General features: G+C 31.2%; 1 protein-coding gene across 1 annotated transcript; it reads right to left on the bottom strand.

The window, feature by feature from the left end:
- Positions 1-3,891: 3,891 nt before the first annotated feature.
- LOC129969465 (uncharacterized) lies at positions 3,892-24,708 on the bottom strand. Its single transcript, XM_056084045.1, has 7 exons — positions 24,549-24,708; positions 20,370-20,475; positions 19,301-19,407; positions 19,048-19,141; positions 14,418-14,508; positions 5,586-5,679; positions 3,892-4,109 (listed from the first exon to the last, which is right to left on the bottom strand). The coding sequence occupies exons 1-7, from the start codon at positions 24,640-24,642 to the stop codon at positions 4,045-4,047; spliced, it is 651 nt and encodes a 216-aa protein (XP_055940020.1). The 5' UTR covers positions 24,643-24,708; the 3' UTR covers positions 3,892-4,044.
- Between the last annotated feature and the right edge of the window lie 302 nt (positions 24,709-25,010).

Raw genomic sequence — 25,010 nt, 5'->3', positions numbered from 1 at the left:
GAAAGGAAATAACATTTTTATTAGAGATTATACGAGATAATTGAGGGTAGAACACACAAGCTGGTTATTAGTTTGCTAAAGAGCCATTTTGCAATTTAACTATTTTCTATATTTTAATCTTTAATTCATTAAGTATTATAAATATTATGAATTGTTAAAATCATTCTTTTTTGAATTCACTACATGATGTCATCATCATTGTGGAAAAAAAATACGATTAGAATTTATAGATCAAGTAATAAGCGAGTTCTGAAAATATTAAAATAATGTTTTGTCATCAAGAACACACAAGTGTGCAAATTTTCAAAATTCTTATTCATTAGGAAATGGATGAAAAATTGATAGAAAAATTTTTAATAACACAAAAGAAGTATAATTAAATAAAGATGTGTTAAAAAAGTTAATTTTCCCATCTTCTAAAATATGTTCTCAAAACCTGTAGATGCTGAAAATACTCATCATTTGTAAGTAAGAAATGATATATTAAAATGGTTGCGGATTTCTCTTCCTTGAAAAATAACAACTATACAATTCTATAAGAAATTGTATAAACGCACTTTGAAGATAAATCGTCAATTTACAATGATTAGATACCAGATTACTGAATTATTGCTGAATCACATAAAATAACTTTAGTTTCAGGAACAAAAATGGGTATCGTGAAGAATACAAATAATTTATGTACGTTATGACTTTTTCATCAAATTTCGAGAGATAACGATGATAAAGTAGTAATAATGACGAATCATTGTTTTGATTGAATTGTTTAATCATGAGACTTCATGTAAAGGTAACAATGATCTTTTACTTTCTCGTAAACGTGATATAAGAAAAGTAATAGCCAAAAAGTTCGAATTCGAGATTTTGACGAATCTTCCCATTTCAGACCTCATTCCGTTCGAAAAACATATTTTTGGAAAATTTCCGTCTATCTACGATAAATATAACGCAAAAACTCTTTGAGCTAGAAGGATGAAATTTGGTATATAGTCTTTATGCCAAATTTGTAGATTTTATCAAATGAGCAAATTCTGTTCGGAAGACTGTTTGTCCGGCTATTCGAATACAATTTAATATGATATCTACAAAGAGAAAAAAAGTCAGAGAGATGAAATTCGTTGTGCAGATTTAACTTCTATAGTGTAAATACTTCTTGCCAAAATGTGGGTCAAGTGAGACAATGCAGAGAAACCTTTATCGGTCTGGACTTTCAGAAACACGTAATTGCAATAACTTAAATGCGCCAAATTTCGTATGGGATTTTGTGACTACGAATGTAAATTTCTGTCAAATTTTTGTTTTAATCGGCTTATAAGAATTCGATTTTTTATATCATTAACCACAGGCTAGCGATTAATCGCCGAAAACTCTCCCTAAAACGAGCTCAATAGATCCAATAAAATGTTAAATTCTCGCCAAAAGTTAATATTTCGTAAGTATTGTGCGCCAATGCCATGCAAAGGATTCTCTGGGATTATACCTTTATTTGAGAGTATGCGAGAAAGTTTTGAGGAGACTACTCTCGTTGGTAATTACTTGATGTCTCTTACCCAGTATGTATAATGTACTAGAAGATGTTAAAATTGCGAAACAAAATTATCGTTAGCAATGTATTATATCCACGATTGGATTATCTGAGAATGCTAATCCAGAAATTGTGATCTCTCCGAAATTTTCTAAGAAAAGTTTCCCACCCCCTCCCTCCAGAAAATTGGAAATTATAAATAAGATTATATTTCCTACAAATGTGTAGACTTTTATTTTTACACATGAGGGTTTTGTATTCATAGTACTGCACAATGTCAGAAACCAGTACTTTTGTATTAACTGAGTACCATTGGTGAAAAATAGTTACGAAAGATCGATACTCGGGCTTTTTTCAATTCCTACTATTAGTTTACACTCTCTCTATATATATTTATATATCTTGTTCAAATTTTCAATCGTTACTAAAATACTTTTTATTCATCCGCTCAAGTTCAAATACATTTTTTTTAAACTTGTAGTGGATGACACTTGATGTTAATACAGTTTTTTCAAATATTAATTCATTAATTATTAAATTTAATTAATTTTTAATACTTTAAATAGAGTTTTAGCAGTTTGTAATGAAAATTGAAATAAACAGGCAGTAGCTCAGTCGGTAAAACGCAAGGATTTCAGTATTTTTCACGTGAAGGTGAAGAATGCAATTTCAATTCTTGCGAAAGTAGGAATTGACTTAATTTTTTTTTTAAATTACTTGCTTCTGTTAATATCTGACTTGAGTTCAATATCCAAATAATAAAAAATCGAAAATGTATTTTGGATGTCTTTTTTCATATCAAATGAAACCAAACAATTTTAGTAACAGGATCACATACCAAATTTTATTTATTTAAGTCGTCATTTTTTTTTTGAGTTATTGTGTTTACATACGCGAGAACACACAGTCCAAGAGACGGATTTAGCACCCATTTTGATATGGAACTACCCTTTAGATGCTAATCTTGTGTACAGAATTTTATTTGTCTAGGCTTAATGTCTTATAGTGATTGTGTTCATTAAAACTATGCTTAAAGTGTCTGTGATACGGACAGACAGACATAAAAATTCCTGCGTTTAGCTTTCATCCAAAATGTGACATATGTCTACAAATTTAGTAATGTAGCGAATTGAATTGAGTGAGGGTAGAACCTGGGACCTTGTGGTTTGCAGTCCGATAACATGCCCCTGATACAAAAGCAATTGCTCGTTTAGCTTACCTGTTAACTGGCTTATAAGCTATTCACTACAGTGTAAAGACCAGATACGAAGTTTCATCCCTCTAAAATCAATCGTTTTATCGCGTTCTCAGACAGCAAATGTCATTCCAAAAAGGATTTTTTCGTACTCAGGACGATCTAAAATGCACAGAAACTTTAATTGTAATACCAAGATTACATACTACATTTCATTAATCTAAGGTGTTAAGTGGTTGAATTATCGTGTTTATATGTATGCAAAGACCGACAGACAGTTAATCCCTTGATCAATTTAGTTCCAAATTTGATTTACAAATGTACTTCAGATGATAAATCTTTATGATTGTGTTTTCAAACAGATTGGCATCATTCCAAATATTTGTTTTTCGAACGCAGAAAGGTCTTGGATTAGCCAAATTCTCGAATACGTTTTGACAGTTAAAATATTTCCTGGATATTTCGTATACGAGAAGTTAATTGAAACATCTATCAAATGAAAATATTGTTATAAAATATATGCTTAAAATATTTTTTCAAAACTGATTAAAATAGAAAAAAATTATATGGAAGAAAACTAGTATCGAGGTCAAGATAATAGTTTCATTTTTAAGGTGGCATAAAAATCCTCATTTAATCATAACAAATGAAGTTAAATAAAGTATTTTTCGAGAGTTATCGCGAAGAAAATACTAAAATTTTACTTAATTTTTTAAAATATAAAATTGCAATCAAAATTTAGAAGGATTGCTACGAGCTGTATAAGCTCAAGTTCCAAAATATTTAAGCGCCAAGTCTGGTGACTCTAGATCAAACGGTTTGCTCTGTAAAGGATCAACACACATAAATAAGTACATAACGTATTCGTAATTATTACTAAAACTTTATTTTGTGTAGAAAATATTATAAAGTGAATGGGAAAAAGAAAGTTTCATTTACTTATTTGTCTACAATTCAGAGAAAAAAAATCTAATAATAAAATTATTCATCATAACAATGAGCATCAGTATGATGGAGGGAAAAGTAACAATGATGATTTAAAATTTTTCTTTTACCAGCAGTCCGATTTTTTTTAAAAAATTTAACCAGAACGGATATTGCTTATAATTATTGCAGAAGTTGCATTAAGATGTCAAATTTTCTTTTTGATTCGATAAATAAGAAAATACAATTATCATTTTTAAAATTCGGTTACCTTTTATTTATAGAAAAATGTATCAGTATGGCAACAAGGATTGCATTGAGCATTTCATTGTTACCAACGTTGAAGATATTGGTACAGCATTCCAAAAAAGGCACTTCAAGTCAAAATAGTCTTTGAATCTCAGTCAGCCTTCTTTTCCAACTCTCTTCGTAATTTAGCGTAAGACATGCGCAATGACTCCAGTTCTGCAGAAAGAAATTTAATATAATGTGTATACATTTCTGTATACACACATTAAGAAAGCATCTGTTTATTTCACTTTTCTATTTCAATCATAGGAATGCAGTATTGTTTGGATTAATCTCTTTTGTGACATCGCCCTTTGAAGAAAATATGTTATCTTTTTATCTACTTTTATTTCATTCGAATGTTTTCATGTTTCTAAAGTTGAAATTCTAAAATAAATTTTCCATTTACCTCCTGATATGTTAGAATTTTACAATTTTGTACTATTTACAATAAAAATACAATATTGAATATTTCCACGAATTTTTTTTTTCAGTTTAGTGATAAATTGAATGAAATTTAATTTATATATAACTGATGTTATTGAATTTTATTCTATAATATTTGTAAATTGAAGAACAAAAAGTAAAAAAGATTAATAATAAAAAATGTCCCTTTATAGAACTCTATCAAAAATGTGTGTTTAATAATTTAATTATTATTTTATAATTTTATTATTATTCAGCAATAAAAGGTCTATTTTCGAAACATATAACGTGGTGAGAAACTTCTTAACGAAATTTATGATTAGCTACTTTTTGGGAAATTCATCTTATCACGTTTTTTTCTAAAACAAAAGCGTGGTTTAAGAAAAATGACTAAACAGAATGAAATACAAAATATCTTTGGTATAAATAGCAGTTTCATGATTAAATATGAATTTAATACTGAAATGTTCTAGAGCATTTAAAAATATTTTGTCTTATCATTTTTGCAAATAGTTCCATGCGAAGTATCAAGTATCGAGGAAATGAAAAGTGTTTGTTTTCAGAAAGTGCTAAATCATACATTTACTGAAAGACATAAACACATAACCGATCAAAATACCTCAAACATTTTTATGCTGTATCAGAGGTAAAACATACACAATCAACTTACTGAAATGACAATGAATTGTAATGGATTTGTTTAAAATTGCAATAGTTTTGTTTTTCTAATTAATAACATAAATAAAACAATAGGAACAAGAACTTTTTCCCGTCTGCCAAAAGAAAGCTAAACCAGTGAAAAGTAAACTAATTTTATAATATTTTATTCATAAAGGAATCTTGTAAAAAAGGCTCTGTATTGTAAAGTTAAATTGTGACCACTCAAATGCATATAACTAATTTATGCTTTAGAATCCTGCAAATCAAGCGATATAAACAATTAATATATTATTTTATAATATTTTATTCATAAAGGAATCTTGTAAAAAAGGCTCTGTATTGTAAAGTTAAATTGTGACCACTCAAATGCATATAACTAATTTATGCTTTAGAATCCTGCAAATCAAGCGATATAAACACTTAATATATTATTTCATAATATTTTATTCATAAAGGAATCTTGTAAAAAAGGCTCTGTATTGTAAAGTTAAATTGTGACCACTCAAATGCATATAACTAATTTATGCTTTAGAATCCTGCAAATCAAGCGATATAAACACAACTTACGTTCTTTGGTTTCATCAAGCTCAAACCTCAGCTTTTCCACTTCGAGGTTGTCATCGAGTCCTTCTGCCAAATCTTTTTCGTCTAGCTCTTCATTCTGAAAAATACAAATCATCTAGAATACATCTACTGTATTTTATTCATTTGCTTTAAAGCCCTTTTAAGAATTTTAAAGACAGTGGCAGCGTTTGTGTATGATTTCGAGATAGTTGTGATTTGATGTCTAAAAATGAATGCCGTCATGCTAACGCGGGATGGAAATTACAATTTTAACACAATATATTGATTCCAAGACGATTCTCGATATTAAAAATGCTGTACAATACCTATATCATAAAAATATAGTATATTGTAGATCATTTCGCACTATTAGGATTTGAAGGTTAAGTAATCAGACCATTATCGTTATCTGATAATTACTAAGTTCAATCTTAACGGCCCTTATAATGTTTCACCGCAAAACATCTATTAAACAAATCAAACTTCTCTGAAATATTTTTGAAAATGTCCATGTAAATGATGACGAGTAAATCTTATTATTCTCACTTACAAGTTATATATGTCGTCTTCAATTTAACCCTTTAAAGGGCCATTTTAATCTAGTCATATTATGTTAAAATATTTTTAGGCTTGAAATTAGAATAAGAAAAGGGATTCATTTAGCTTATTAGATAAATTTAATTTGATTAATTAATTAATTTGGTTAATTAATAATTAAGTGACAAATCAAGACACATTTTGATTGAGATTGTGCAAGTTTGAGGTTCAAACTCGTAACGTTAGGGTTAATAGCCGAGCAACAAAGCCACTAGACAAAAGTGTACACTCCTCTCCGGAAGTTGTTATCTGACTTATGATGTTACCACCAGAAGATAAAGAACTGAAGCCTCTAAATTTCTGTCTTTCTAACAAAATTTGTCAGAACTTATGCCAACCTACAAAATTTCATACAAAGATTGATAAATTTGGTGGGAAGCATACTTCCCCCGGCCCTAGAAAAGGTTAAATATCTGAGATTTTGTGTGGTATTCATAGATTTAGTCATTTTCAAGACGGAGAAGAGAAAATTACTTACAACTTTTTACTTTTCCATCTTTACGTTTACTTTATAAATCCTGCAGAGCTTATAATAAATCAGACGGCAAACCATTATTTTTATATTCGCGTATTGAAAATGTCAAACAAATCCCACTTGAAATTTTGACGTTTTAGATATTCCCGAGTTCGTAAAGCACATTTTTGCCTGTCTATCGGGGAACTCGATGACCCAAAAACCCTTTGATCTTTAAGAATGAAATTTGAATGTTGTTTTCACACCAAATTAAAATTTCTTTTAAATTTTAAAATAGAGTGCGTAAGCAAGTAGTTTGTTCGTCTGCCTTAAAACAAGTGAAAACAATTACTACAAAACAAAAGCTAGAATAATAAAATTTAGGATACATTTTTTAGCCTCTAAAGGGCAAATCCGCGACAGATTTTGAATTAAATTTGTCAGTACGCTGACCGTTTGTTGATCTGCTGTTGTTGTTTCTTATGGCACTGGCCATGGACAAGCCCGCTGTTACGAAGACAGCGATTTAATCTCTTGTTTTTATAGCATCTCCTGTTTTTATAGTAGTGCCAACTAGGACCAAGAGTTCGGCTTTGCTACTCACGCCTCACTCATTCGCTTGCACAACCCCTTTGTACAGGAGGGCACATTCACACATCTCACAGATAGATCACGGGGAAGACACGCTACTTCTATGCTAGGACGCCGCCTTGTTGATCTTTATAGTCAAGTGCATGAACACGCTCTAAACCAATCAATGGGAGTAGTTTGTCCCAAACTTTCTCTCGTACTTTCTAATAAAGATGTTATCCTAGAGAACACCTTGCGTAACACTGGCGTGCAAGAGTTAAGAAATATTTACTCTTGGCGTAAATTTGGCATTTTTACTGAATCTATTGTGTGATCCTTAGCGATTAATTTGTGGCATGCAGCGAACAGGTAGTTCATTGCATGTAGAACTACCTGTTTGATTCTCATTTTCCTTTGAGAAACGCTATAGACAAAGGAATACATAATATAAAAGAATGTTATGTAAATGGATAATGAGGTAAAAACGAAAATAAATGACTTTCCCTTATGTTTTTTTGCATGTTATGAAGTAAAAATATTGTGTGAGTTCCTTTTCATGCATTTAATAATCATCTGAGAGATTTTCGTGATAAATTTTACATAATGGAAAGTCAATAAATCTTATTCATGTTAAAAAAAAAAGATGCTTATTGTATAAATCGATGCTATTAGTGTGTTATCGCAGTCATATTTAAATGCAATTGCATTCATTATCTGAGTTGTCAAGTCACCTTTACCAAGTTGGCAACTGGTTTAATCTGCTCTCAGCTGGCTCACGCTAAATGGGATGTTGTATCCTTCTTTAACTCTTATGAAAAAATAAAATTTGGAAATTAGTTGTACAAAAGTGAAAGTTAAAACAGAACGAGAAAATAGAACTCTCCATTCAGGGAAATGCAAACAATTTTAGCTGAAAGTTAGATCTGTTTGAAATCAAGTTTGAACGAGTAGGAGTGGTCTCTCTAAAACTTTCTCGTTTACTTCCTATTAAGACTTATGACTCTAGCACCCTCTTAAAATTATACACTTTCAAAAAGATCGCAAATGACTTGCATAACGTCACCGAACTATATATACTAAACCACATATAGAATTTGCCCTGATTTTAACATTTTTGTTAAGTCAACCATCTAACTCTCCGACCCGCCCGAAGGCACACGGATTTAAACCATAAAGCTGAATGACCGGACCGCCGCAACAGCAACATTGGCGGGAACTGTGGTTGAGTCCTAAGGGCCGTCACCGTACACGGTACAACCCTCCCCGAAGGAAGAACGTCCCGTCATCGATGGGAGGAGCCAGATCCCCCACCTATTAGTGTACCCTCCAGGGTGGCGAGATCCAACCACCATGCCGGAAGCATCTCATCCTCATTTCGAGGTGCCCCCCCCGAGGGACTAACATTTTTGTTAAATCTATTGATATTTGAATATGTATATTTCAAATATATAATATATTTCGAATATGTATATTTCGAAAGCTATGAAGGCCAATTGATTGAAACTATAATGTGACACGGAACTACAATTAAAGTCACACGATAACATACAGAATTCCATTGTTTTAAGTCGTTCCAACTATGTGTTATTGAGTTTACATACATTCGAAAGTTCAGACCGATAAACGGTTCATCCTTTGACATATTTGGTTCAAAATTCGGTAAGAATCCACATTTTAGATGCTAAATCTATGTGGCACATTTTATTTGTCTAGCTCTTTGTGTTTTGATATTATCAAGAACACTTAATAGAAAAGCCAGACAAACAGAACCAGTAAATGGATGTCGTTCAAAATTTGATAGAAATCTACATATTGTTGTCGTAATTCTATATACCAAATTTCATTTGTCCAGCTCAAAGCGTTTTTGAATTTTCGTGTATACAAACAGACTGACAGGTAAATTTAATATCAAAAATTTATTTTTCGGACTCAAGGAGATCAAAAACGGGAGATTTGTCACAATTTCGAATACGAAATTTTTGACGATTGTTATTTTTCCTTGATACTTATTAAAAATAAATTCATTGTATTATTTAAAAAATTAATAAATTATATTACTAAAAATCAGTTAATTATATTATTAAAAAAGTATTAATGGTCTCCCAGAAACTTTCTTCACTCTTTCTAATCAAAGTGTGACTCGTCTCCCGCGCACTGAGTAAATTGTGTACACTGAACAAGACCTTGAATAACCATGAGTATTCAAATTTAAAATACTTTTATGCGGTATTTTCAGAATAGCGCGTAAGAGTATTTTATGCTCTTATGCTCGTAGAATAATGAAGAAAACCAAATATGCATTTTTGACGTCTCTATTTCAACCTACAGAAAACAAAATTTGACTTAAAGTTACAATTTTATTTACAGAATTGAATTGTGATGAAAAGCTTATAAGCCAGATAACAGCTACGAAACATAGGTAAGTACTTTTGTCTTGTGGTCTTGTTATTCGGCTGCGAACCATAAGGTCCCAGGTTCTATCCTCGCTCATAACAATCGCTACAGAATCAATAATATAAATCGATGCGTATTTTATCTATCGCGTTTACACATACGAGGGTAAAAGTCAATAAAGGAACAATTCTCTGACAGATTTAATGCAAAATTTCATAGGAATGTAAGTTTTAGGTATTTAAATTGTGTAACATATTTTATTTATTAAGCTTTTTATGTTTTGTAGTTGTGGCAAATTGGGATGTGCGAGGGTAGAACCAGGGACCTTGTGGTTCGCAGCCCAGTAACATGACCACAATACAAAAGCAATTGCTCAGGTAGTGTAGCTGTTAAATGACTTATAAGCTTACACTAAATAGTTATTGTGTTCACTTGTACGTGGACAGTCGGACAAGTAGAATTTCTCTGAATAGATTTTGTTCAAAATTTGACAAAATTCCCAAACTATGGTGTAAATTCTTTATACAAAATTTCTTCCATCTTATATAAAGTCATTTTTGCATTACTGTGTTTAAAGTCATCCAAAAATGTGCTTTTTGAACTTAGGTGGATTTGAAATCTGGAGATTCATCAAAATATCGATCTCGATTTTTTAAACTTTTACGATATTTTAAATTTGTAACTTTGCATATAGTAAAGTCAAAAGAGAATTTATATTTAAAAAAAGCAGTTTGAAAATATTTATTTATTAGTGTTAATTAATTTTTTTTATTTCAAGTTAATATATCTAACAGTATTTTGACTTGGACAATTACGGTATTATAAAAATAATGGAAGTTATTTTTAACCTGCTTGAAGGTGAAATCCATTATTTAAGAATAGCTTTCAGAGCAAATTAAAGAAGAGAACTCTTTTCCTTCTTGTACATAAATAAATAAATAAATAAATAAATAAACTAATTCCCTTTCATTTGGTTATAAATTTCTCTTTTCCTCGTTTGATATTGATTTTTCTGCGGATAGATGGCAGCACGACAAATAAATGATTTTGCCACAATTTTTTCGATACATCGTGACGAACTATGTCGTAACGCCAGGAAATAGAAATCATGGGCTTCGGAATCAAAAGATAGCAGTTCTGTAACTTTACGCAACAAAAGATCTATAATGTCTGAAAGTATGAAAGTCTGGTGCCAAATGCTTAAATATTAAAGTGATCTGAAAGTTGAAGAGTTGGGGGGAGGGGCACCGAGTTGATATGCTCGTCATTTGTTCTCATTTTGAAATCACAGAATCCATCGCAAAATAAGCCTTGTGTTAGGCTTTTAAAATGGAATGTTAGTTTAACAAAAAAAACTAATTCTGATGGTATTGAAATTCAATATCTGAGCCTCACTTAATCCTAATATGAAATAAAAGATTTATAAAAAGTGAAATAAAATCTATTAATCAATGGTATAGTGATGGTTAGGCCAGCAAAGTGCATTGATAGTTGTATTGTGGAGAATTAAAGAGACACAGTATTGATGAGTATATTATGTTTAATGCTAAAATAAGTAAAATTACTTTCAATTTATTGTTCCATGGGAGGACATGATTTGTACCTGGGAACCAAAGGTGGTATACCTCTTTTTGCGCCAGAAAACAAGAGCGAAATGTCAGAAATTTTTATCTTAAAGTTTATGCAAAGAGATTCTTTTAGGGATTTCTTTGACAGGAATCAATTTAAAAAAGGAATCGTACGTATGTTTGGAAGAAATGCTGTAGGTGTTAGAGATTTTTATCCCTTCACTTGTAGTGTCAGAATTTAAAGAGTCAGCAACCTTTTAGAGCGCATATTAGAAATAATTAAATAAAAAGGCGTGATTTGAAACACGAAATAAGAGAACGTAAACGAATTTTGACAAAACTTAGCATTAGCTAATTTAAAAAAGAATAAGAAATTAAGTAGGATTTAAATTATATTATACATATGATATAATTTAAAATAACATTTTATTTTTCAAATTACATTTCAAAAATGAAATCATGAATAAAGTTATGTAGCTTTATTTGAATTCTTTTATACAATTCTCTGAAGCTAATGTAAAACAAAATTCAAAATAAAATTATTTATTTGATAATTAACATTCAATTAAATTTTCTTCGCTTAACGCCTAATCTACCACCTGGAATTTTAGTAGAGAATAAAACTCGTAGAGTTGTTAATCAAACCTTCATTTCATACTATTTTGTTTCTTATTCTCCGATTTAAACTATTCGACACTTTACATTATTGCCCTCTTAGAATCTCATAGTTCCTCGAAATTTATATTATAACAATTAATGCGAAATATGATAGTTATTATTAAAATAACTTCGGAATCAGGGGATTTCAGGTTCTAGACCCGATTCCACCAAAGAACAGTCGTTTAGCGTGGAGATGCTGTACACTAAATCCGTCGGAGCCAAACGCAATCCCATTGGTGTGGTGTGCAAGCTTGGAGAGAGGGTGCCAGGTCATGTGTCGTCCTCGTCATCTGAAATACGAAGTCCGTCCCAAAATAGCCCTAGTGTTGCTTTAAAACGGGACATTAATCTAACTAAACTAATTATTAATTAACAATATGACCTATATTTAACAGTCAATCTTGTGAAGGTCTTTAAAAATTTTATCAGAGAAATTGTGATAGGTTGATATTCATATTCATTCTACTTCAAGTTGTTGCGTACAATAGTTTTATGACCATTGCTTTAATATTTAAGTAGTGTGGGAAAAATGAAGACCATTTCAAGCTTCATAGATTCTAAAAGACATTTAACAAGGAGAAGACGGATAGGAGGTAGAGAGGTACTTTCTTCGGTTGCTGACTTTTGACAGCACTTGATGAGATAAATATTTTGGAAAGTTCGAATCACTGGGAGGTGCGAAACAGTTTTCCCCCGTTAGCGTTATGCAACCTACTTTCCTCTTTGAGTGTAAAGACTAACCCAATTCCACAAATTTAAAAAGTTCCACAATTTTTAAATAATTACTTTAAATTAAAAATGAATTTCTCTAATATGATTTTTAATGAAATAATATTAGATAGATATCTAACTAGATGTAAAGTTATATATCTATATTTTTTATGAAAGATAATGTTTATATGTACGTGAGTTGATGTTCAATGGGACAGATCATCAGATTGAGAACTATTGCATTAGGCCTAAATATACATTGGAAAATAGGATTGTACACCTCACCTTTATCTTGTTAAAACGTTCATTGAAATTGTAATAAATTAAGACAAAGCCACATTTTAAAGTCTTTTAACCAATAATTTGCAAAACTATTGTCGCATAGAAAGGATTTTCACATTATCTTAGAATTTAAAAATTACTTGGTAAAAATAATTTTCTGCTATGTTTTTTTAAATAAAATTTCAGCTTTTCAATCGTACTAATTATTTTTTTCAAAAATTTCTCAGTTTTCCATTAATTTTTAATATATTTTATTCAAAAATATACTTTATTGCTACCATAAAATTGAAACACTTTTCATTGTTCGATCTCATATTTTATCGCGTGACTTAATTCCATTGTTGAAAGTTAAAGATGTCGAATTCTATTAAATATCTACGCAGTGTGTAAGGATGTGTTCGTTATGACAGGGAATTAAAAAAAAAACACATCCGATTAAAAAGAAATTTGGGACATTTATTTAAATTATTAAAATATGTACGATTAATTTTGTAGACTGAGTGTGTCAGAGCCTTCTCACAAAAGAAAAGATGCTTGTGCGTGAGGCGGAAAAGACGTGCATAATAAGACTAGTTTAAAATTTGTCATTCAAACCGAGGCAAGAGGCCGCAAACTAACTTCCGATCACCATATCGATACGTAGTTTGTTTTTGAATTGTTTATCCCAAAATTCCTGCCAACATGTTGTGGTGAAAGCTTATAAGACAGTTAACAGCTACGTTACACTAGCAATTGCTTTTGTATCATGGTCATGTTACTGGACTGCGAGCCACAAGGCCCCAGGTTCTATCCTCGCACATCGCAAACCCGCCACATTGTGGACCTCGAACGATGAACCTTCAACCTTCGCACAGCTGTTGTGGCGCCATCTACCCACAGCAAACCAAAATCATCAGAATCACTTGACGCAGCATCAGCAACCACTCACCCACACATGCTCGCCATAACGCTTGGCGCTACTCAAGTGGGTACAGGCGCATTAGAATCAACAGCTAATACATCACCACTCAACAGACATATCGTTCGTCTCACCTCCGACTCACTGGAGGGAGAGTCTGTGGTGAAAGCTTATAAGCCAGTTAACGGCTACGCTACCCGAGCAATTGCTTTTGCATCGTGGTCATGTTGCTGGACTGCGAGCCATAAGGCCCCAGGTTCTATCCTCGCACATCCCAATCCGCCTCAATGTTAACATTAACCACCATACATATTAATTTAGTGAGAAAAGGAATTATCGTAAAGAATTTATGAGGTTAGGAAAATTTCCGCCCTCTTTGAGTTAGATAGCCCATTAACGAACTCCTCCAAGATGTGGACTCTCTTTACAATGTATCCTTGGTAAGCATCTGTGTGTGTATATATATATATATATATATATATAACATTTGAATGGAGGTTTTGAATTCTGAACATCAAGATTAGTGTATATCTGAGATAATTTTCCCAATGTCGAGTCTTGAGAGCCATTGCAATATAAGGTATATAAATAGCATAGAGTAAGGAATATATATATAATAAATAACAAGCAAAAATCTAAGTTTAATTGGTTTGATAAATCTATTACAATGGCTGGATAAATAATAAATCTATACAACTCACTTGTTCGAATTTCAGACGTTTTTTCAGAAGTTTGCAAGTCTTTCGAAGAGACGACTCATTAGATAAATGATTCAAAAATCGATGAATAACGCTATTAAAATAAATAAAAATTGTAATTAGTACAGATTATATACAATTATATAATCAGAAAATAATAATGTTACGAGTTTTAACTTATATTTCCTAAAGGTGGATCCTATAAGTTTCATTTTAGAAACCTTGCCAATCTTTTTAATTACAAACTATAACTATGTCGTCTGATTGAAATTAAAATTTTTTATTCACATTTAATTCTTAATTATTCTTCTTAACACGTTCACTGCTATGGTTCAAGCCTGATATCCGGGCCTTCTGTCTAATTAGATGATCCCTTCTTTGCTATCTTTTAACTGCAGCAGAGAAGGTCTCATCTAATAATATAGATGGCTTGCTACAATTATATATTATCTGCGACGCGCCAGCGCGTCAGTGGCAGCAAATGTGTTAAACTATTAAAAATTCGATAAATTTCTATGCTAATCTTAATTTTTTCTTGAAAATTGCAAAGAAAGATGAAAATAAGACACAGAATCATCTAAATATCACTGGGAATTTCTTCTTGGGGGAAATAGATTACAAATCTCACTCTGTTCAGGTTAAAATCATTCATGCAATTTGACTTGAATCGATATATCTCATCTTAATTTAGCTCTTATCAACAACAAAAGAATTTGAAATTTTGTATGAGTTTGAACGATTATCTGACAGTTTCGCCTGATCGGAGTTATAACAAATTTGTCTCCAATTTTTTGAAAATGTTTTTGACAGATTAGTTCTTTTTCATTCACTTTCAAATGCATTAAGATTTTCTTACATTGTTAGTAAATCGTGAACATTCCCTTTTTATGTATATACCTCTTTATCCCCCAAATGATTTAATATTTAAACGAATTGCTGCAATTAAAAATTCAATGTTTATGTTTTCCTGAAAGTTCTAAATTCAGGCAAATGTCTGCATGACGAACGATCGAATATTTAATAAGTATCATTATTTCTCACTTCCAGCGACAAATGCATTGAAGTTAGATTCATCGAGGTGAAGACAAAAAAAGTAACTTTCTAAACTGTACTTCATTAGTAAAAGTCATTATATACATCAAAATAGGAGAAAGCTTAAGTAACAACATAAATAAATTGCTGAACATAAAGCGAACAAAACACTCCAAATGAGAAAAAGAAATAATGCCAATAATAAATATATACAAAAATTATGTGATTAAATTTATGCAGTTTTATTCCTTGCTGCATTTGAAACTTTTATACCCTTTCAATAACACAACAGTCCTGTTTTTTATAATTGCCTTTAATAATTGAACACTTCTTTGTGCAATACCAATTTGTATAGCTTTGCCTTCTAATTCCCTAATGAGTCGTGGCCATTTTAAATCGTTTTAATAAACGAAACTGCATAACGTTAATTATTATTTCTACGTAAGATTATAAATGATATTATTTTTCTTTCTAATTTAGAATGTTCTGTTCTTTGTAGCTTAAGTAGTTTATTTACAGGTGCTATTATTAAATCTTTCTCCTATTCAAATACATATTATAGTATGTTTGAATGATAAAATATGATTTGAAAAAATTTAATTTTGTCGTAAGATAACAAAAACGCTTCATTAGTACATGCTGAATGTCGATATTTGTCTGTGTAACTGTGAAATAAAGATATTTAGCAAATATTCAATTTTTCATTTACTTATTTGATATTTGCCGGCATTCACCAAATAATATCAACATTCCGATTTCAAACTTAAAGGGTAACATATACAGTTAAAAAACGACAGTTTAGGGGTGTGAAAGAATTTACAGTTCGCTATGTCTATTTGTATTTAATATCTGATGTCACAATGCAATTCTCCCTAATTTTTTGATTATTATTTTTGGTAGTTCTTACAGAAATACAGTCAAATTTAACAATTCTTGAAAAAGAACACATAAATTAGGTGATTAATTTAAACAGCTTCTTAAAATAAAAAATAATCAAGTGAGAGAATTGCACATCCATAATGTCTTTGGAATTTAAAAGTTTTTATTTAAAAAAAAACTGCAGATTTTATTACAAATACTCATTTTCTTAATATCTTAAATAGACTGCAACGATACAATAACTGCGACCAAAATGAAAACTCATTAGTCTGAAAACACGTGACAAAAATGGAATGTATTATGAAAACGCGCCTTGCCTATGTGCGATTTATTCTTACATATGCTCGTTTATCGCTAAATTGTAGAAGCATCCCAATATTTATGATTTTTTGATTCATTCTTTCTCCTGTGCGAAGTATGGAAAGAGAAAGTTTTGTAATCGACAAAAGATTCAAACTCGCAATTTCGACGAATCTCTACATATCATATTTCCGAAAGCTATGGTGGCCTGGTGGTAAGTTGTCGGTTCTGGGACCGGAGGGTCAACGTTCGAGACTCGATTCCACCGAAGAACCGCGGTGTAAGCTGGTCTAGTGCAAGTTAAACCCGTCGGGGCCAAATGTCATCCCGCTGGTGTGCGTTCAGAAAAGTTCGAATTGCATCAGAAGGTTCGAAGGAAGGAAGGAAGGAAGAGATCATGTGTCGATCTCGTCACTTGACTACGGTTCGAAGTTACGAGATCCGCTCCAAAATAGCCCTAGCATTTCTTAAACGGGAAACTAATACAACTAAACTAAATTAAATTTTTTGAGTTCGAAAAGTATATTTTTGGAACTATGAACAGGATGACACGAAAATGCTTTTCACCCAGATAGATGAAATTTGGGAGTTTTCACAGAAAAAAAGTTTGTCTGGCTGTCCAAATATAAATGAATACTATAACTATAAAATACAAAGAGCTGAACCGATAAAACTTTGTACATAGATTTCTCATCTACAATGCAGATATGTCAGATTTCGAATCAAATCTATCAAATGGTTGACCTGCTGTCGGTTTGTAGTGTAGCATGCATGTAAACGGAACAACTCAAAAACACAATGAGTTAACTAAATGAAATTTGGAATGTGATGTTTTTAAAATAGTGGTTTTGAGTAAAACTTCGGTCTGAATTGGTGGGAAAAGATGCAACCAAAATGCGTATTCGGGTTTCTTTAAAATAGCATGAAGCAACAAAACGGGAGAGTGTTTGAAAACAAAAATCTGCTAACTCACGGCCTTGTATGTATATGAGCAATTTGAGGTATAATGAAAAATTTTCTGTTCATTATACCTTTTATTAAAGAGTAAAGAAGGGAGAAGAGATCATTTGCACTGTTTTCCTTTTATTTTAACACAAGCAAAGTACTTAAATGAAAAGCGACATTTTTATATTATGTGTAAAAACTCTCATTCATTAATACCTCATTTATTGCTGTAATCTTTGTATTGTTTGAGAATAGCAACAAAAATAAAACGCATAAATTTTTTTATTAAATAAATAAGATATCGGCATTTAAAAAATACAAGAAACTTCAATAAAAAGACTCCATGAAGTCTCAGAAGCAATACTTTTATTGACATTATGTTCAACAAAAGATCATTTATTGCAACTTTAAAAAAAAATAATATAACTACTGTGCTTAAAAAATTAATATAACTACTGTGCTTAAAATATTAATATAACTACTGTGCCACGGTACAACCCTCCCCGAAGGAAGTACGCCCCTTCATCGATGGGAGGAGCCAGATCCCCTAACTATTTGTGTACCCTCCAGGGTGGCGAGATCCAACCACCATGTCGGAAGCATCTCATCCTCATTTCGAAGTGCCCCCCGAGGGTTAGCGTTTTTAATAAGCCAATATTGTCAATCCAGTGAGATTACGCAAAAGCAGAAATTGCACTTGCTTTTATTCGGTGAATGCCTGCTCATACTGAATTGGCAATATTGAAATAAAATTAACTCAACCTTATAATCTGCAGTAATATATTTCATTGCACATACGTGTGTGTGTGTAGGTATATTCTGAAAATTGAGAATATGAGTGAGCTGATAATACAAAAATAAGCGCAGTCTTTCAATATTAATAAAGGTTATGGAGTGAAATTGTTTGCATTGCAGATAGCAACAATTAAATAAAAATGCAGTTGTATATTGAACTCATTAAAATCTCCTAGGATATTTCTCCCTTTTGAATCTGTTAAATATTAGTGGTTGGAAATAAATTTATAAAAAAATAAAATGGCGCGCTTTATTTATGATTTGGCATACACAGACATTACGTGCAGGCTAGGCTCAAGTTCCAGTCTTATCAAGGACTAGAGTTATTTAAATCTGAAATAAAAGTGCTTGTTCAATTTAAAACATTAGGAGATAGTTAACTAGATTATTAAATCTGACAAAATAAAAAATGTTTTCTTAATTTTGAAGAGACACCAATTCTTTTCAAAAATATCAACACCAATATCTTTAGTTACCAAACAAGAGAAGGGAAAAGAACTTTTTTTTTTGTCATCTTTTGGTTCTTGAGAAGTTTAATAATTATGTAGACTTACTTATTTATTAAATAGGATAACTTTAGAAAATTACCTCGAGTAACGTTTTATGTAAATATTGTTCATTGCAATTGTTAATTAATGCACTTCGTTTCTTTTTGCCAACAAACAGTTATATCTTAACTTACATGAAAATTTTTACGGCTGTAAAAACGTTGTTCTTAAATTCTTCAAAATTTGTGCTAAGGTTTTCATTCACATGAAGGTAGTGGAGCTCCAAACCTATTATGAGAAAAGAAAAGAAAAATATTCTCATATCCAGAGTTCCATTCTAAGTAAACAAACAACATTAAAAGTGCCAATAGCCAAATGAACCATTAATTAACTCAAAATTCCCAATTGATTTAAATGAATAAATATCAAGCATTTCTGCCAACTTACTGAGAATGCTTAGAGTGGCGAATAATACTACGAAGAATATGTACAAAGCGATTGGAAGTTTAACTGGCAAACCCCATTTCCGAAGGTAGCAGATTATGTCTCCAATTCTATAAAGCAAATGCACATGATTATCATAAATATAAACGAAATTATTACAAAGCATTTCTTTGTAAATTTCTGCAGTTTTTCAAAAAATTCACAAAAAAAGAAATACCCTATTTAAAAAATACAATTATTCCTTTAGTAAAATAAGTTGTTCCTTTTGCCCTATCGCACTTTGACGTAGCTTGTAATTTAGTATTAAATATATATAGCAACAATCTGGAGATTTTTATGAAAGTTATTAAGCACAATAGATACTTTCATGCTCTGTAATACTAGTTAGATATTCTTAAGAATCTGTAAAACCATTTTCCTACTCTGGTGATCTCATTGCTGGAAAGAGAGATTTCCAGGGATTCTTCATGGTTACCATTTAATGATTCCCAATGAAGGAGATTATTTAGCAAGAAAATTGAAGGCTCTTAAAAATGCACGAATTATGGCCATATCTCAATTAGGAACCGAAGTTCAGAAACTTTTCTAACCGACTTCAAACCTGGTCGGAAACTACAAATGCGATATGCTCAAAGGAAGATCAGTTCTTTCTTTGGAATTTTGACCACGGGGCGGATTCTCCAGTTCTGGTCTTAACTTCTATAATATTCGCGGAATTATGTGGCGTTTTTCAGAGATTGATAGCCTGTTAGATTTCTTTCACCATGCATAACATTAAATGATTTCCATAACAATACCACCTCAGTTACCTGTTTTTCCTTGTATTTTTCCTTTTATTTTGGGCTTCAAAGAGATTTAATGGGCCCTAGATTTCAAAACAATCTGATAAAAGACCTTTTTTTATAAAAAAAAAAAAATTAGAATAAAGCTTTGATCTAGATATATGTTGTAAATTTTTCAAAATGTAAATTTAGCATTTTCAAAGCAAGACAATATTGTAAATATGTCTTGGAGAAAATAAAAACCAATTTAAAGAGAATTGTATTTATGGAATTATTCAAATTGTTCTAACCTATTGATGGGTATCCATGGCAAAATGAGAACAAATACAATGATTTCTTCCAACAAGATGACAAAACTAAGTGCTGCATTCAATACCATGATGCAGAAAGTAGTCACTAAAATTTAAAAAACAAAACAAAAACATTTATAGTAAGTATAAAATGAAACAAGTCTTTTGTCATAATATCTGTTGATGCCAAACTATACTTTTAGAATTAAATAACTGAATTTGACAGTCAAATACTTTGGAGAAAGGGAGCCTGTACCTCAAAGCCATTTTTTGACACTTGGATTAATTTTACTCAATCAAAAATGAAGCGACTTTTGCATAGGTTTTAGTGATAACTTTTGAAAGTATTATCTAGCCCATAGATAGCTGCCAGTTATATCACTCTAAAATTCAACAAACATCAAATTATAATTTTGTTAAAAATTTAAATTATTATATTTAGTTTCTCAACTTTACAAATTAAAAAAATATATTTCTAAGAATGATTTACAACAGTAGTTTTATTGAAATTTAAGTCAGACTTATTTCTTCTCTTCATTCAATCTATAAATAGTTTGTTTTGTTCTGTAAAATAAAGATTAATATATCTCGAACAACTTTTTAAATCAAGAAATGTATTTACTCTTAAGCTATGAAACGATAGTAAGTGATTTCGTATCTTATGAATATCTCCTACTGGAGGTACCTCGTAATTGAGGATGAGAAGCTACCAGCATGTTGGTTGGTTTTCGCCACCCTGGTGCACAGAAAAGGGTGGGGTCATCTCCTACCATCGATGACGGGACGTACTTCCCAAGGCGAGGGTTGTACTGTAGCCGGTGATGACGCTTAAGACTCAGCCACAGTTCCCACCCGTGTTGGTGTTGCGGCGGAAAAATCTGAAGGTCTTTTCCTTGCACCTTCGGGCGGTTTGGAGTAACCGGTTTAAGATACCGTATGAATATTAGATTCTCTTTTTCTCTCTCTTAATCATAAAATAATTTTTATTTGGGGATTAGATTTTCGTGTCATACTTATTATGTGCACATAAAAAATACTTAGGTGATTTTCATAACTTTTAAAGCTGTAGCTATTTTTAACAATACATGCGTATCATTTGTAACAGATTGATAAAATAATGTGAGTATGCAGCTATAAAGATTAAACTCCAAAACAAATACATATTTCATTTAAAATTCAAAATATTTTTATTTATTAAATCTCAATGTCGCATTCTTCATTTTATTTTTTTTAAAAATACAGTAAATTAACTCATTGCCTTAATTTAATTTTAATTTTGAATTTTCTTTAAAATATATTTAAATTCAGCTAATTTCTTATAAAAACAAAGATTTTAAACAGTTGTCTATTCTTTGTTTTTATATTTTGCTAACTTGGATTGCCGAGTTATTTTCTTAAATTTAATTTGATGAAAAATAATTTTCCAAGAATTTGAAGTATATTTTCCGTAAAAGTAATGCATTTCAAAGGCTCTTGTGGAAAATTCGTTTTTAAGGTAACCACAGCTTGACTTCTCCGACGTGCCACTAAAGCATACGAATTAAATCTGACTCATCGGACCGCCAGGAAAGCACTGGCAGGAACCAAAGACGAGTTCTAAGAGCCAGCACCGATTCCGGTGCAATCCTTACCGTGGGAAGCATGTTCCGCCATCGTAGGGAGAAGCCATTTCTGTATCCATCCAGGTGGCGAAAGTCAACCATCATGCCGGAAGCTTCTCATTCTCTTTTCTGAGGTGCCCCCCCCCCAGTGGGATCTGTGCTGAGGTAAAAAAGAAAATGTCACGAACAAAAAGATGTGAAAGTTTCTTTTTTATAGGTGCTATATTAATTTACAACGAAATAAATTCATTCCGAACTGAAAAGTAGCAAAAATATCCAATTATTAGCTCATTACTCCATCCAAGCCTTTTCCTTCACATTATTCTCGTAATTTTTACATTTGACATTTTATTATTAATAAGATTTATTCCTAGTTCTTCCCATTCACTTCAGATTATAAAAATTCTAAACAATCTATTTTAGTTCAAATCCCAAATCGGTATTTCGCCAAAAATTGAAAATATTTGATGATTAGAAACATGGTTTTCCGAGCTTATTTATTTGAAATCACACACATTAATTTCACATTGTGTCTAATTTACCCAGTAAAATTCGCACGATTCATTTTATTAGGGATATATTTTGATTTATAAGCGAAAACGAATATAGGCACAGTTGAACCTCGCTTAGAGATCATAATTCGTCCCCAAACTTGACTCGTAATGAGAAAACACTTGTTGAGCGAAACATTTTTTTTTTTTTTTACATAGGAATCCATGTAATAAGACAATGAGTTCCATTCTCAAAAGAATAATTAACCCTTTCGCTGTCCTTTCCTGTCCTCGAAAATTTCTGTTTTTTACCGCATTAGAACAAATTTTTAAAAAAATGAAACAAACATTTACAAAAGCGTTTCGAACGTTTAAAAGTTTTAAAAAGTAAAAGAATGCTTGAAGCGCGTTACGGTCACCCTGCAGAAGTTTCATTTGAACGTGCTAGACGCGTTACGGACGACGAAGAGGTTAAACAAATTCATAATTGTGTGATTTTATTATTTATAATTTATATTTGTCGTGGCTGGTTGGTGAGTGCTTTGAAAAAAATAGGCAAATAGAAAACTTAACAAATTTATTGCAGATTCGTTCGAGTTACTCTGCTCAGTAACTCATTCTCCTCCAAGAGCAAAATCTCGAATGACATCACTCTTTGAATTACACTCGCGCTAGTTGTCTAGCGCCATCTAGGAACGTTTATTTCCTAATGCTTCAAAATCCAATCACTACAATATTCTTTTACAAAAATGTTATCTAAACATATTTTTTTCCTTCTAAATATGCCAAAAATCTGACACGACGTCATCCTTAAATAAATTTATAGCCCTATAAATGCTGCTTATTTGTGATATTTCTCAATATATTATGCAATAATTTATCATATTTTTGGCATCTTTCTTATTTCATTGGAAGGTCAATGTTTTGCTTAGTTGTTTAATTTTATTTCATTTCTGGAGGATAAGATTTACATTTTTTTTAATTAAATTTATTCCACAATTTTAACGCACCCCCTCGGTAATAACAGTCATGGCTTTTACCATGCTTCCCTCACTCTAGTTCTCCTGTATCATATACAAAGCACACGAAAAGAAAGTATTTTAATCATTAACAAATTAATGTTCGAGCATTTGGCGAATTTCTACTTTTCATACTTCCTCGAGTTAGATTTCTATCGAATTTTGAAGGAAATCCCTTTGTATTAAGTCTGTCTGTCTGGTTGTTTGATCCAATTTTGAACGGAATTCCTCAAAGACTTGACTAACTGTCGATCTATATCTCTCGCATGCATATAAACGCAATATTTCAAAAACGCAAGAATGTGAATAAATAAAATTTGATATCATTTGAGCATCTAAAGTATAACCCTATCAAATTTTGAATCAAATATGTCAAAAGATCAAATATCTACTGGTCTCTGTTTTGACATGCATACAAACTTCATTGTCAAATATTAGCAAATTGCAAGGATAATTACATTGTTTATCATTTAACTATAAATTTATTTTAATTGTTAATTATTTAATTGGGCCTTTTTTAGGAAGATCAATAGTTAGTGAGAACTTCAAATATAGGACAAGAAAATTTTTTGTCGTAAAATATAATAACAATAAAATGCTTCAAATCAAAATGATTTGTTCCGATAAGACATTTTGCAAACTAATGGTAAAATGTCAAAAACAAAATTTTATTCTTCATTTCAAACAGGAGATTCTATAATTAATTTCTTACATTCTCTTTTTTTCTACAATTTTGCAAAATTTCGCATGTAGAAAGTACAATTGCATGTGAGATTTTGTATGTAGGGCAGTAGCACACATTGCACAATATAAAGTGACATCAAAAAATATTTCCAGTATCACATAATACTGCATAATTTCGTTAATATTGTACCGTTCCAGTAATTTTGCGTATAGTATAATATTGTATAATTCTATCTAACTAAGAAGAAATTTCAAATTTGGACTTTAAAAAATGAGAATAAACTAGGTAGCAATATTGCCAATCTTTTCAAACCCTAATCAAAAAGGTAACAAAACGATATTTATCTGCAAACATTTAGAAAAATATAATACATAATAACGTACCTACAATGGTTACATAAACTATGGTGTCGATGCAGTATCGAAAAAAATTGTAGACATTTCTGACGAGGGCTCCCACTGTGCGCTTGATGACCATATTCACATGTCGAATGTTAGAAGGCGGCTCTGATAAGGTACATCGACACTCTGGCGAAAGTGGCAGCTATCGGCCCGATAAGAAGATAATGAGTTGTTCTCTTTTGGGTTTATCTCTGTTTTGGTACGCAATAATTTAGTGGAAAGTTCCTTTTCACATTCCAAAAATAGAATGACAAGGAGTTTAAAAGTAAGACTATACACACCGTCAACAAAATCTGGTATTTTGATAAATGTTATTATTTTGTTCAAAGTTTATATAAATAAAAGCGAAACAAGGAATATTCTTTCAATAATCAGGAAAAGAAATGCTACAAATAATCTTTTTTCAAGAGAAATTCAGGAGTACAAAATGCTCACATAATTTTG

The sequence above is a fragment of the Argiope bruennichi genome, chromosome 5, assembly GCF_947563725.1.
Source record: "Argiope bruennichi chromosome 5, qqArgBrue1.1, whole genome shotgun sequence".
Lineage (NCBI taxonomy): Eukaryota > Metazoa > Arthropoda > Arachnida > Araneae > Araneidae > Argiope > Argiope bruennichi.
This window is presented reverse-complemented; position numbering and strand designations above follow the sequence as displayed.